The 16,027-nt window shown below is 40.1% G+C and overlaps 1 protein-coding gene across 2 annotated transcripts in view; it reads right to left on the bottom strand.

Moving 5' to 3' along the window:
• The window catches only part of NRP2 (neuropilin 2), a 204,391-nt gene that overhangs the window by 146,556 nt on the left and 41,808 nt on the right, over positions 1–16,027 (bottom strand). For both annotated transcript variants that reach the window (XM_089670967.1, XM_089670973.1), the window contains exon 2: positions 5,591–5,768. In XM_089670967.1, the coding sequence (XP_089527093.1) occupies positions 5,591–5,768 (178 nt within the window). The remainder of the gene's footprint in view (positions 1–5,590; positions 5,769–16,027) is intronic.

Below are 16,027 nucleotides of genomic sequence, written 5' to 3'. Positions count from 1 at the left end.
TTTTGACAATTTATTTTATTATGAACCCTTCTATCATTCAAGCAAATCTATATCTAGATGACATTAAATATTACATTCTGCTCTAAATACGTTTTGTTAAGGAAGCAGATCATTTGTTTTGGATCCGCATAGCTGCGCACATCATCTACGCTCTGATTTTTAAGCTATGGATTTCTTTCCTTAGCACCTTTTCCATGCTGTGATTCTCACCAATTAATTCTGGAAATCGATTAACACCCTTTCTCTTGCCTTGTGAAAAATGATAATTTTCAGTTGGTAACTTTAGCACCTCACATATACAAACTGTAATGGTGAGCAATCGAAATGCGCCTGTTTATTGCACTAAGAGTTTCATACCTTCAAAAAATCAACTGGGAGCAAAGGTTTATGCTAATGCTGAAGAACTTCAGATACAAACTGGCAAGGGTAATGCTTCTGCTAACAACTCGGAATACCTTCCTGACCTCATTTTAATGAATCAAAGCACAAGCATTCTAAGAGGAATCAGATTGAAGAACCCCAAATGTATTTTTACAACAAAGGAATTGTGTCTCCCTTTCAACTGTCCACTACTGAACTTCTCCTCTCTCATTATGCTATGTACACAATACAATGCAGGTAAGGATATTATATATAAGGATATGATACCAGACTAATTACCACACTATACGCTACACTAACAACCTGCTAAACTGCTTCATTTTGATTAAGCCATTGGGTGATGACTGGTGGCTGAACTGCACAGAACAAGATAAAATAAGTGAAGTGACACAGAAGTAGTGAAGTAATTCAGTGTGTAGATATATAGTACATACAGTATATGTATATAATGTGTATATATATATATATATATATATATATATATATATACACACACAGACACACGCACGCCATATATATACTATAGCAAGGAGGAACACTATACAACGTTACTTGAAAAAAATTAGCTGAATGGCCGAGTTTCCAGAAAGAGGCCTGTACTGCGCCAATGCCACATAAAAAACCCGGTCAGGTGTGTCAAGGTGTTGTCAGGCATATTGTAAACAATATTATTTTTGGCTTTGGCGCAGTAAAACCTTCTTTCTGGCAACTCAACCATGCAGCTAATTTTTGTTCAAGTGTTGTCATATTGTGCTCATCCAAACAACCACACTGTCTTTTTCCTGGAGCAGCCTGTATTTCTCCTGAGGTTACCTGTGGGTTTTTTCTTTGCATCCTGAAAAATTCTTCTGGCAGTTGTGACTGCAATCTTTCTTGGTCTACCTAACCATGGCTTGGTATCAAGAAATCCCCAAATTTTCTACTTCTTAATAAGTGACTTAACAGTACTGACTGGCATATTCAAGGCTTTGGATATGTTTTTATATCCATTCCATCTTTATAAAGTTCCATTACCTTGTTATGTAGGTCTTTTCTGCTCCCCATGGTTCAGTATCTAGCCTGTTTAGTGTATCCACGTGAGAGCTAACAAACTCATTGACTATATATACACAGACACTGATTGCAAATTTAAAAGTCCTAGATGTGGATAATGAATTGCCATTTTAACCCATGTGTGTCACCTTGTGTGTCTGTACCAAGGCCAAACATTCCAGGGTATGTAAAAGGGACATTTGGGTTTTTTCTGTTATCATTATGATTTAAAAAGGAGCCAAGCAACTATATTATAATAAATGGCTTCATATGGATACTATCCTTAAATAAAAGACAGTTTTTTTGGCATGATCAGTCATATTTTCAACAGTAATGGCAAAATATCATGATTTCTGACATGAGTGTTTTTGAGCACAACTGTATATATAGGCAGTCTGTAACTGTGCAAAGATGCAGATAGCAGAAAGGCTCCTTACTGAACAGGTGTGATTGGAGTCAAGCAGTGGTTGCCCAAAATAGGATATTTTGTATTCATTGATTGCTCCCTCCCCAGGAAACAGATTGCTCTTTGAGTGGTATGTGCGCAGACGGACATGTGAGAAGTGTGTGTCCAGACCTGTCTAGACTTTTAGACAGGGGCTCTGACCAGGCCGACGACTAAAGGAGGCCATACATTATACAATTTCCTTCCTTCAGTCATGGATTGAAGGAAGAAAATTGCTGGATTCCCCCATCAACACAGTCAATGTTGATGGGGAAATCTGTCCTGTAGCATTATTGTGTTCTGCTGGCAGGGAGCATGGGGAGCCTTCCTCACTGGCACAATCACCACTGCTGGTGGTTATAGCTATGGAAAGAAATCCGACAGGCTGGTTGTACTGAAGTACTGGTTTTACTCTTCCCTGGGACAGATGTTCCCCGTTTGGCCAAAACTCTTGTTAAGGTGACAAATCTAAAATTTTGATTTTATTACCTTCTGCCTTGGTTACAACAATCACAAGGACAAATGGAGATGATGATTCTACCTAGCCAAGACAAAGACAACTATAAAAACTTGAAAGCGGTTCTAAACTATATCCAAAACTAAAAAAAAAAGGTTGGCTAAACATGCACTCTAAATTATACAGTTGCAAGAAAAAGTATGTGAACCCCTTGGGATTATGTGGAGTGTTGCATGAATTGGGCATAAAATGTGCTCTGAACGTCATCTAAGTCACAACAATAGAAGAACACAGTCTGCTGAACATAATACTACACAAACATTAGATGTTGCCATGGTTTAATTGCACATAACATGTAAACAATCACAGTGCAGGGAGGAAAAAGTATGTGAACCTTTTGACTTAATAACTGGTTGACCCTCCTTTGGCAGCAATGACCTCAACCAAACGTTTCCTGTTGTTGCAGATCAGACCTGCACAACGAACTGGAGTAATTTTGGACCACTCCTCTTCACAAAACTGTTTCAGTGTAGCAATATTCTTGGGATGTCTGGTGTGAATCGCTCTCTTAAGGTCATGCCACAGCATTTCAATCGGGTTGAGGTCAGGACTCTGAATGGGCCACTCCAGAAGGCGTATTCTGTGCTGTTGCAGCCATTGTTTTGTTGAATTACTTGTATGCTTTGGGTCATTGTCCTGTTGCATCACCCATCCTCTGCGGAGCTTCAGTTGGCGGACAGATGGTCATACGTTTTCCGGCAAAATGTCTTGATAAACTCTGGAATTCATTTTCCCATCAATGACAACAATCCGTCCAGGCCCTGAGGCAGCAAAGCAGCCCCAAACCATGATGCTCCCTCTGCCATGTTTTACAGTGGGGATGAGGTTTTGATGTTGGTGTGCTGTGCCTTTTTTTCTTCACACATAGTGTTGTGTGTTCTTCCCAAACAACTCAGTCTTGGTTTCATCTGTCCACAGTATATTTTGCCAGTAGTGCTGTGGAACATCCAGGTGCTCTTTTGCAAACTTCAAACGTGCTGCAATATTCTTTTTGGACAGCAATGGCTTCCTCCGTGGTGTTCTCCCATGTACTCCATTCTTGTTTAATGTTTTCCTTTTGTAGATGTGTCAACAAAAATGTTAGCATGTGCCAGAGATTTCTGTAGGTCTTTAGCTGACACTCTGGGATTCTTCTTTACCTCATGCTGCATTCTGCGCTATTCTCTTGCAGTCATTTTTACAGGACGACCACGCCTAGGGAGAGTAGCAACAGTGCTAAACTTTCTCCATTTGTAGGCAGTCTGTCTTACCGTGGACACATGAACATCAAGGCTTTTGGAGATACTTTTGTAACCCTTTCCAGCTTCATGCAAGTCAACAATTCTTGATCGTAGGTCTTCTGAGAGCTCTTTTCTGCGAGGCATGGTTCACATCAGACAGTGCTTCTTGAAACCAGTAAACCCAAAACAGGTGTGTGTTTTTTAAGGGCAGGACAGCTGTCAGCAACACATCCAATATCATCACACTGATTGGAGTCAAGGTTGGCTCACTCCTGGCTCCAATTAGCTCTGGGAGAAGTCATTAAGCCAGGGCCTCACATACTTTTTCCTCCCTGCACTGTGAATGTTTACATGTTATGTGCAATTAAACCATGGCAACATCTAATGTTTGTGTAGTATTATGTTCAGCAGACTGTGTTCTTCTGTTGTTGTGACTTAGATGACGTTCAGAGCACATTTTATGCCCAATTCATGCAAAACTCCACGTAATCCCAAGGGGTTCACATACTTTTTCTTGCAACTGTACGCAAGCCATCCTATACATGCTGTACACTGCATATTGGACCCAACTATCCGACACCTATACTCTCAATTATATAAATTGAGGGTTGAGGGTTAGGTACTGATGTGAATATACTATATATATGTAAAGTGCTGTGTAAATTGACAGTGCTATATAAGTAACTGTAATAAATAAATAATTAGACTCATCGCTCTTTAACTGTCTCCTAGATTGTAAGCTTCAAGGAGCAGGGCCCTCCTATCCCTCTTGTATTGAACTGTATTGTTGCTGTATTGTCTCCCTTTATATTGTAAAGCGCTGAGCAAACTGTTGGCGCTACATAAATCCTGTATAATAATAATAACTGTATGTTTCCGGGGCAGGTATAAAGTACGCTACGAGTCAAAGCAAACTGGCTGAGACAGTTCTTTGGACACCTTGATAAATAAGGCCCTTTTCTGCAATAATATACAATTTGGCTTTATGCCAGCCTAGCACAGCTGTGTCTGAAACAAACATCTGAGTTTTATTTCTTTTTATCTTCCCTTAATCTAATTTTCTTTTTAAAGAGTACGCAGCAATTTTGGTCTATTGTAAAACATATGACTTTTATTAACACGTCCTGTAGCATTTTATGACCACCTTTTATGACCATGTCTACTAACATACAACTATTCTCCTATTTAGTAAACATAGGCCTTCACATTTTAGCTAAAAGTAGAGATGCAAACTGGCATATATGGGTCAGGGCATCAATTATTTAAGATTTACGGATATTCTAACATGGGAACTCATTTACAGAAGACGGCAGTATTCACTCATTCGCTTCCAAAAACATGTTTTACAGGCCCGATTCATTCTTAAAGCATTTTTCGACCCTGTGGTTAACTACCTAGCTGCTGAAATTGTACATTTGGAGTATAACTCCAAATGCAATGCTGCCTGCTAACCGCTTCCTACATGTTGCATTATATTTCTCAGTGAATTTAAAGGGTTACATATAATAGATCTGCAAGTTTGCTACCCCCTGGAGTTTATAAAATGGTGGAATTGTGTGATGACTTCATCTGTGCATTGGGGATTGGAAAAATGCACATGCTTTATAAATAGTGCTTCACGGGTAGTAGGATCGACATTCTCATGCTGGGCCTGAAAGTCTCCAGTGTGCATGAAAGATCAATACCAATCAATAGCTTAGTGCTGGGACTTGAGAAACCTCAGCCCAGCGGGTCATACAAGGCTTCTGTTTAATCTATGGAGTAATGACATCATGTGGCATATGCCAGACATTGGAATCAATCTAGCTCACACATCTTAGCCTCCATTAAATACCGTGGAAACCGGCATGAATATGTGGATGTTTTGGATTATACATCAATATATATGATTTCTTAAAATATAGCAGATAAAGGTCTTTATCTTAGACTCACATAAACATTCACACATCTGTGTTATTTTCAAGAGTACTTGGATGTAGTACTAGAAGCACTTACTTGCAGTCATGTTTTTCAATTTCAAAGTGTGGGTTGAAGTTCAGCACAATCTTCTGGTTGGGTTCTGGTGCACTGATGACCCACTCACAGTTCTGATGGGAAGGGTAGTCATATGGATACCCAGGTGAGGTGATGTAGTCAGGATCTTTGGCATTTAATCGGCCACCACATGTGGTTGCTGTAAATAAAGAGGAGAAAACAATACTTGTGAGCAATGTACCACAATCCCAAGAAACCAAGAACCCCAAGAAAAGAGAATGAAGTTCCACCAACCATCTCCTCCTCTTACTACGTCACTACTTTTCATCTTGGCAAAGCTCTCAACTATCCCTCATTTTAAGAAACTGTCCCTCTATCCCCTACTCATTCAAAATTACCCATCTTTTAGCTTTGGTTTACAGATCTGAATAGGGGTTCATTCGGAAAGCTGTGTATATAGATATACCACTCAGATCAGTGTATTTCTGCTACGGGTATGGCCAGGTGTTTACGTTCAGCTTCGGCCGCTCAGCCTATACAAACCATTGACAGGCTGAGAGGATCTGCATGCTACCGTCATATAATTGTACATGCACTGTGTACAGAGACGCTCATCTGTTCCTAGCAGTAATCAATCCTTGATCAATTAAATGTGAACAGACACAGAGAGCTGCAGACAGTGTCAGCCGTCATTGGTTTCCTGTCCGCAGTTGATCAGAAATCCCTGGCCATACCTGCCACAAAAATATATTTATCTAGGGAGTTTACAGCCATAACATGGCCATGTGAAGCCCCAGTTCTTCTAAAGGCCAGGAGACAAGCAGCATCAAAAACACGCCTAAATCCACATTTAAGCTTGTTGAGTACTTGAGCATTCATTAATTTAATTGACCAGAATATTACGGTAATTTATTGTAGCCATTTCAAAGAATAAATGCTCAAATTCTTGACGCGGTAAAGTGCATTTATATGCATTTAAGTGCCTGGATTTTTTTTTATGCCAAAACACTGCTTCTCTTGAATGCACTGGTAGTGTTTTTTTCCTGTCTCTAAACACCTGTAAATGCCCATGTGTTCATGGACACAGGCTAACAATGAGGGGCGTTTAAAGGAAGAAAAAAAAAATGCAATAAGCCTCCACATTCATTGTTTAAAGCGTCCTGTGAGCAGGAGGCCTTAAGATTATTGTATTGGTTATTTTTATTTGCTAGCATAAAGGAAAAGTAGTATAATATCTTAGATTGTAAGCTCCAAGGAGCAGGGCCCTCCTAACCCTCTTGCATTGAACTGTATTGTTGCTCTATTGTCTCCCGTTATATTGTAAAGTGCTGAGCAAACTGTTGGCGCTATATAAATCCTGTATAATAATAATATAAAGGAAGCAGTTAAAAAAAAAAAGCCTCAGTGGGTTGAAGTGACCAATCTTGTGACCTGGTGGTATGGCAGGAGGTATGTTACAGTGCTGGAAAATTCTCCAATAAAATTTATGACACATAAATCCAACGAAGAGCAACAATGAAAACCATGAAAGGAGGAGACTGTCAGAGGAAACTAACAGAAGGCATTTGGACAGCTATGACCTGCATAATGTTACGCTCAAGGTATTTCCACCCTTTCCCCAAAAATTAAATAGTTTCATGGTTTTTTTTGAAACATAAAAAGGTATCAGCCTCCTGACATTTTATTTTTTTGAAATCATGTTTGTAGTTATGCATTTTTACATTCCCTTTATCTAGAGTAGAACATTTAAGCATATATATTTTGGCGATGAAAACTCTGCAGAAACGTTATCCTACAGATCTAATGTTTTCACTTTACCTAATTGTAAATATGCTTCTATAGATGTCAAACAATGTAATAACGGGTATGGGCTTAGTACTTGGGAGCATACTTGCATACAACATGGTAGCAATTACTAGTCAGCGCCCAAAGCACTGCTTATTATTAAGCTCTGACAAGTTATTCCAGCTAAGAAAAACATTTAATCTTGTGTCATTAAATGCCATTTATTGTATTACCCTCTCTATGAAAACATTTCACCAAAGAAAAACACATTACATACATAGGGCACTTTGCAGAAAAAAAAAAAAAGCTTGTAAAAGAGTTTTTTCTGCCATGGTATTTCTTCAAGAGGATTAGGATGTCAAATCTTAACAGCTCATTACAAATTTGACTGTTTACTGAAGAAAAATAAAAACAGTAGACACTTAAAATAGAGACATGGCATCCTATTAAAAGACTATGTCCTGCAGCACCCAATTAAAAGTGCATCTACACTTACAGTTTTCTTTTAATCCCCCAGTAAACTCCCACAAATATCTGTTGATCCTGCCAGTAAAGTCCCAATGCAGTGTTCAGTAATAGGGTGACAACGATACTGCACTGCTCCTGAATTCAGAGTAGAGTTGCCACTCTCATGTAATCTGTGTCTCCTGGCACTATAGCGGGATGAATACATTTTCCAGGGGGTGTGGCTGTAAGCATTGTGCCACTGCTGATTCGCAGGCCTGGCCTGCACCTGGCCAGACCCAGCCATGCTTACTGCTTTCTGGATTGACAGCTTTTCCCCTGTTACCGAAACCCTCCCAATGGGAGCTGCAGTGTCTAGAAGGGGGAACGCATGAGACACCAATGAAGGAGGATTTGGCTCAGTCAAAAGGGAGTGAAGGACATTTTTTGATTACTTTAGAAGGTTTGAGCTTTACATGGTAACTAAGGCCGGCCATACATGGGTTGGTTTTCAAACGATTTTTCGTTCGAAAATCAGAACCTAAGAATAATCGGCCGATTTTTGCTCTGTTAGTGGGGCAATGACACAGGCCGATTTTCGTGGTTCCTCCCCATTTCGTTTATCGGGCATGCTTGAACATTCGTGAAAAATGTCCAATTTTCGAAATCATTGGTGGCACCATTGGATTACAGAATGAACAATGTTTTCGGTTTTTGATCGAAAAATCATTCAGAATTCGACCCATGTATGGCCTGCTTAAGCTTGGACTTCAGCTTAGATCGCCGAGACGAACCAGGTGGAAATAGGAGAGGGTACCTGTCAAAACTAGGTCCCCTCTCACCCCTATAAATGTCTCAAATGTGTTAAAGGATGGGGGAGCAGGACATAAAGCAGGACTTTCCCTTTAGGAGGAAGTTTTGCTTTAATCGTACACCTGTACAAGGGCCGTGTTTGGCCAGACAGGGATACACAGATGTTCTATGCTCTCTATGCTGGCAATTCAACTGATGTCAGTTGGGATGCAGCGGCTACACAAACACAGCCGCAGCTCTCAATCTGACAGCCGTATGTGTGTAGATCCCTGATGTAAGCCAGCATGAGTTCGGGGACACATACTCGAACCCGCATGGATGTCAAATTAGGTGCGGCGGCTGTGACTGCGCAGCTGTGTCCCAATAGATATCAATGGGACTGCCTGTACAGAAATGCATCCTTGTGCATGCAAACAGAACCCTCACATGGATGTACACTTAAGTACACCTGTGTGAATGAGGTCTTAGGCCGGCCATACATGGGTCGATTTTCGAACGATTTTTCATTCAAAAATCGGACCTAAGAATAATCAGCCGATATTCGCTCTCTTAGTAGGGCAATGGGACGGCTGATTTTCGTGGATCCTCCCCATTTTGTTTATCAGGCATGCTGGAAAATTCATGAAAAACGACCAATTTTCTAAATCATTGGTGACACCATCGGATTACAGAACGAGGTTTTCGATCGAAAAATGCTTCGGAATTTGACCCATGTATGGCCTGCTTTAGAGGGTGTCTGTTTTCAGTCTTCATTGTCCCACTGTATGTAGGAATGTATCCACCCTCTCTTTCTCCCTCCTGAAATGGACTAGGTACTATGGAGTATAGGATTTATAGCACGGGTGTCAAAGTGGTGGCCCTCCAGCTGTTGCCAAACTGCATGTCCCATGAAGCATTGCAAGATTGACAGTTACAAGATAGAGAGAAAACCGGTGGCGCACACACCTAGTGCATTATCCAAGGTTTATTGTAAGGAGTGAACCACCACCAGCAAGGCTCCTACTTTCCATTCATCACACATCTGCATCAGAGGCTGGTCATCACCTCTGAGGAAAGGGATTCGTCCCTGAAACGCGTCAGTAATTTGACCGCACTGACAGTGAGAACACCTTGCCCGCCGTTGTGGCCATTGTCATTTTTCTATGCTTTTTAGATACATGCTTCGTCTGTGCGTATGTTTTTATTATTCTTTCACTCCTTACAATAAACCTTGGATAATGCACTAGGTGTGTGCGCCACCTGTTTTCTCTCTATCCAGTGGCTGATTTCCCCGTCTGAGGAGGGCTGCACCCCTGAATCATTTCCTTTGGTTGTCGCTGTCCTGGTACCCTTGGCTTCCCTTTTGGCTGTGCATATCCTGAGGCGCTGGAGAGTACATACGATTGACAGTTACAAGCATGACTCCCAAATACAGAGGCATGATGGGACTTGTAGTTTCACAACAGCTGGAGGGCCACCAGTTTGACACCCCTGATTTATAGCGTGCATAGAGCAGTACATATGATTGCAACCAGGGTGGATTTGATTTAGATCAAACTGATTTAAATCACGATTTAAATCACTAGTCAGTAAGGCTTGATTTAAATCATAGTTTTCTACATAAAGACTAATTCTTGCTGGTATAACTTTAATATGCAAGTAGATGAAGATTTTTAGAATAACAACTTTTCATATTAGTTTTTTTATCCCCAGTTTAATAGGTTAATCATTCATATTTGGACAACTTTTCTGTTGTACTTAGGAAGGAGAAAAATAATCATTACCTTATTATTAACAATTTAAATAGATTTATTCAACTGAAACAAGAACATTCCAGCATATGTTATTTGCTTAAACAAACATCCATGTTTGTTAACTAATTTGGCTAAACAAAATATATATATTTTAAGAAACTTAGACTGTCAGCCCCTTCCTCCTCACACTTAGCTTCACTTTCTTCTTGTGCAGATCTATTCCACTCCAAACAATCAGAAAAATACCGTTTCTATTCTATTCACTGAACTTCTTGAAATTTAGCACTAAAGGGGTTAATTCTGTATTCATAGGTTTGTAGAAGTTAGGATTAAGGTCTTTTGTTTAACTCTGTTCATGTTATAACATTTTTGCTGTGAAGAAGAGGCATGTGATCTCCGCTGAGTCAAATTCAGTTTTGAGAACTGCAAAAGTAAACCAAACATCTGTGATAATATCTTGTAGGCAGAGAAACTGCCCAATAATATTACAAAAACCTCTGGAAGAGCATGACATTGTGAATGGATTAATGGAATTTATTTACCAAAAAAATTAAACATATACAGCCTTATTACTAATACTAATCTTTATTTCATGATGGAATAACCTTTGGATGGTAATATATTTTCCTCAAAAAGCATTTTATTTTAAAAAATCCGATTTAAATAAAAAAAATCCAATTTAAATAAAAAAAATCCGATTTAAATAAAAAAAATCAGATTTAAATAAAAAAAATCAGATTTTTTAGATTTTTTAAAAAAAATCATTGATTTTTATCCACCCTGATTGCAACTAATGTACCTTGCTCATTCCAATAAACGGAAGTGAGGAAAAAGGAGAGGTTCAGGAGCTTACAGATAATGTTCCAAGGGGGCAGAAAAACACACAGTCGAAATGACTTCATAAAAAATAGATTAATTAGTGGATGTTCTCAGATTTATTTTTTGGAGAATAAGTATATTGTTTATTGTCACGTTAATTTTGGATTGGCTGCTGCTGATCTTTGAACTGTGAATACTCTCTTTATTAAATCAGTCTGAACAGTTTAGTTATTTCCAAACATTCTAGCGCTTTTCATTTCATACCTTTCAGATTATTTTAGCTTTAGTAGCTCCAACTGCCTGACTGTAAACACCTCCAGTGAATTGTTTTCCAGCTGCCTAGACAATAAAGTGTCCTGTAATTTCAGACAATGCATAAATTGCAGGTTATATGGTTTAGCTGTGATAAAAGAGACTTCCTTCCTCCTGTTTACTAGAGAACAGAGAGAGTGAGATTTCACTGGGCCACATGTTCATTTCCTGTTGATTTCCTACATATTATAGACTTGATGTTTACTTCCAAACATGAAGAAGCCGTGTTTTTTATATGTTTATATTAAAGTTCAACTTTCTCGCTTCTGAATGATTGCAGCGGGGATTTAGAGAGCTAGCAACACAGACTTCCTCCCCATCTTCACATTCCCCATTTACAGCTTCTTCGTTGAACAAAACCAGCTATTGACTTAACCCACGTATTCCAAAAACAGTTACATTCAAGGCATGCCATGAATTATATCTTTCACAGTTGCTTGTGTTCTCATCCAAACTGTCAAGCCATCCACTGGCTAGTGTTATAACTGATCACATGTGAAGCACCATGGCAACTGCAGATCAAACAGAGGCTATGATAGCAGCTTCCTTGACTGTAAAGGAGAGGAGGGCTCAGTAGAACTAAAGAGAAAAATGTGTTTTTTTTTTTACTCTGGATAAAGTAAGGGAGGTTTTTTTTTGCCATCTTGGTCCCATTGGGAGATTTTCCCTTACTTCTTTTTCCACAGCCAAAACAGGAAATAAGGGGAAATCCCTCCTAGGTGAGGGAATCCTATTGCCATCAGATCTCAAGAACTAGTATCTTAATTGGAAGATTTCTCTTCTGTTTTGGCAACCTAAATTATCTTTCCCTTTCACTCTGGTAAACAGGACAAATAAAGAGGATGAATCCCCCTAAGGAGAACACAGCAAGAAAACCAGACAGGTTCTTCCCTCCACACTATTCAAAACTAAAAAGAAAAGTTTTGCCCTTAGGGCGCATCTACACTTGCAATATACGTATCTATGTATGTATATATATATATTGCATACTGTATATAACAGTACCAATGTTCTCATCTCATCTCATTTACATTTGTGCTGAAGAATGATCCTCGGTGAATTGCTTTTCAGAGTGCATTTGACAGGTGATGAGGAGGTATTATGTCACCTCCTCATTCCGTTTACCCCCTAAAAGTCATCACTGCTACGCTGCAGCCACGTTATTGCACATAGTTGCGGGGCAGTTGCGGCATGGCCCCATTCACTTGGATATGACAATGATAATGTATGTCCTCAGCACAGCTTGTGTATACCACAATATACGGTAGCTGTCTTCACAGCTTAGGCAGAGGAGTTGCGGGACAGTGAAAACGCAGATCAACCATTTTTTTTTAACCCCCCTACCTCTCATCCCCCCATCACCACCACTCCCCCCCCCCCGCCCATCACAAGTGTAAACTAAGCCACCAGTAGAAGACATAACCACAGCATACAAAGCAACCCACAACACTGCCCCTAGCTACATCACCAACCTCATCCACAGATATCATCCAAATCGCCCGCTCTGCTCCTCCCAAGACATCTTGCTCTCTAGCTCCCTCGTCACCTTTTCCCACGCTCACCTCCAGGACTTTGCCAGAGCCTCTCCCATCCTCTGGAACTCCCTATCACAGTATGTCCGGTCAGCACCACCCTGTTGGCCTTTAGGCGATCTTTGAAAACGTACTTATTCAGGAAAGCCTACCCCACCTCCACCTAGGAACTGTACTTGAGTCACCTTCATCAGAACATCGCCTACAGCTATCAGCTTTTGTACCACCTCCCCCTTCCCTTAGATTGTAAGCTCCACGAACAGGGCCCTCCTATCCCTTCTGTACTGAAATGTATTCTAATTGTACTGTTTCCCTTATATTGTAAAGCGCTGTGCAAACTGTTGGCGCTATATAAATCCTGTATAATAATAATAATGTTATTTTGCCTCTAAAAGCCTGTTCATCACAAATAAAAAAAGGAATGAGAGCTTGATGCTTTCATAAGCATGATAGGTTGTTTTATGAAAAGAATACTTAAGTAATATGTCTAAAGTTCAAGTGGCATCTTATCCCTCAGCACCATCCAAAGATACATGTGCCACATTAACCACAAGTTATTCATGATCCATTATAGAAGTGTGAACGGATTAGGACAAAAGATAACGACAACACTCTTCACCGCTGATAACGGAATATAACAGAAATGATGAGGGTGATAAACTTTAATGAAATGAAGGCAAGTGAAGTGATGTCAACCTGTGTTCAGGTCAAGCATCCATCCATGGGTAATGGAACTTAAAAAGGATCTAAAAAAAAGATTAAAATCAGCAGCTTTAAATACTGTAGCTACTGACTTTTAACAAAAGGACATCTACCTGTCCAGGGATCCAGTCTCACCCGGGCTGGTTCTTCACGGGTCCTTAGGTCCTTAGTGCCAGCATGTTTAGCTTAGGAAGCGGGCAGTGACTCCTTGCGGCTTCACAGTCCACTTCCCGCTATGAAGTCACAGCTCTGTAAATGATCTTGCAGCCTCTTCAGGCCTGTGACATGACCAAGAGGTTGCCTGCAGAGAGGAAGGGGAGAACTTTTGGTGGAATCGCCTAGAAGATTCCAACAAATGTGGGAGGGGGTACCTGAAAAATATAGATAACTGCCGCCCCCCCAAATAAATAAATAAATAGACCTCCAATAATGTTAGGAGGGGAATTCTGAAAAGAGGAACTTCCCATTCAGGGTGAAGTTCCACTTTGAATAATAAGTACTTCTCATCAAGATCTTGGAAGCCAACACGAGTTCAATTTTTCAATTCACCACAAAAGACTATGGAGGGAATTTACTAAAACTGGAGCAGACAGAATGTGGAGCAGCTGTCCATAGTAACCAATCAGCTTCTATCATATTGTTCAGTTAAGCTTTGAAAATAAAAGCTGGAAGCTGATTGTCTGCCATGAACAAATGATTCTGGCTGCACTGGTCCTAGTAAAGTTGTCTAATTGTATGTAGTTATGAATGTGAGTGTCGTCATGCAATACATGATTAGATAAATGCCAGTAGACTTTAATTTCTTGGAACAAACCAGACATATGACATAAATTTCCTTCCACATTTCCAGTCTGATCTGTGCTGTTGGGTAAGGAGGGAAAAAACTATTGATATCCAGTTTGGACACAGACACGGGGCATGTGTAGAGAACTATTCAGATCCCACCTTTGAAGTTCCACATTTTGACACTACATATGTACATGGACCTTACAATTGTGGGATCCCACCTTTGAAGTTCATCACTGTGACGTCACACATGGACATGGACCTTACAATGGTGGGTCCCAACCTTTGAAGTTCATCATCGTGACACCACATATGTACATGGAACTTACAATGTTGGGATCCACCATTGAAGTTAATCACTGTGACTCCACACATGTACATGGATCTTACAATGGTGGGATCCCACCTTTGAAGTTCATCATCGTGACTCCAAACATGTAAAGGGACCTTACAATGGTGGGATCCCACAGTTGAAGTTCATCGCTGTGAGTCCACATACGGACATGGATCTTACAATGATGACCAGCTTGACCAGAGTCTTCATCAGGAAACTAAATTATTCCTACATCATATAGTGACTATATGTACACCTTCTAATTTACCTCTGTACCCTGATACAAACCTCGTATTTTCTACACCTATCAGGTAGTGGCCTCATTGATATGATCAGCAGCACTGGACACATTTTCTGTGATATTCCCAATACCAGCAGACACAATCCAAAATTTGAAACTGCACCCAATATGTATTATTTAATTTTGAATACAGTGTATATAGGTTGGAACCTCTGTTAAGACTTTTTTGCTGTCTGTGACCTCGTTGGCAAGATTCACTCTCACTTCCTGTTGTCACCAGGACAAAAAAAGTGAGCAAAAATCTCAAACTTTAGAGTTGTTTTTGAACTCTTCTGCACAGAGATTGTTTACTGAATGCATGAAGGTAAAAAACCTTGAGCCTTTACAACCACTTTAAGCTCCAAGGGCAGCAAACAGAGGTGTATTCATGTTTTTCAGTGGTGCGGCTAAAAATTATCCTCACCGACACGTTTCGCAGGCAACACCGCCCATTCAACTGCACGTGGTTGTGGGTTTTTAGGGGTTAAAACAGGTGGTGAGGTGGCAACATAATACTCTCCAGAGCGCGAAGGATGTATAAATGAGACCCTATTTTGTCCAAAAGTAGAAGAAAAAAACCTTTGAAGGGGATTCGTGTTAAGAAACCATTTTTGGGTCTTGTCTCTCTAGAATGGAGACAAAGTGACCAGCGGTGGAAGGCTGGGTTCTCCTCTGTACAAAGTGACCGAGCAGCATCATAGGAAGCATGCATGCACTGACGATATCGCTTACACTAAGGATTCCATTTAAACTGTCAAAGGATAATTTCTGATCAGATAACAGAAGAAAAGAACCTAAAGAAATGGTCAACCGATAAGTTTATTTTCACAATTCAGCATCAATCAGCTAGTGTCCCTTTCGAAATAAGCAGGATGTATTTGTGCTCATACATTCACATCTGAAACAAGCAGGCTGGGT

Source organism: Staurois parvus, unplaced genomic scaffold, assembly GCF_062004578.1.
Source record: "Staurois parvus isolate SC_StPar_1 unplaced genomic scaffold, SC_StPar_1.0 ptg000011l, whole genome shotgun sequence".
Lineage (NCBI taxonomy): Eukaryota > Metazoa > Chordata > Amphibia > Anura > Ranidae > Staurois > Staurois parvus.
The sequence above is the reverse complement of the archived record's forward strand: the minus strand, read 5'-3'. Positions and strand labels throughout refer to the sequence as shown.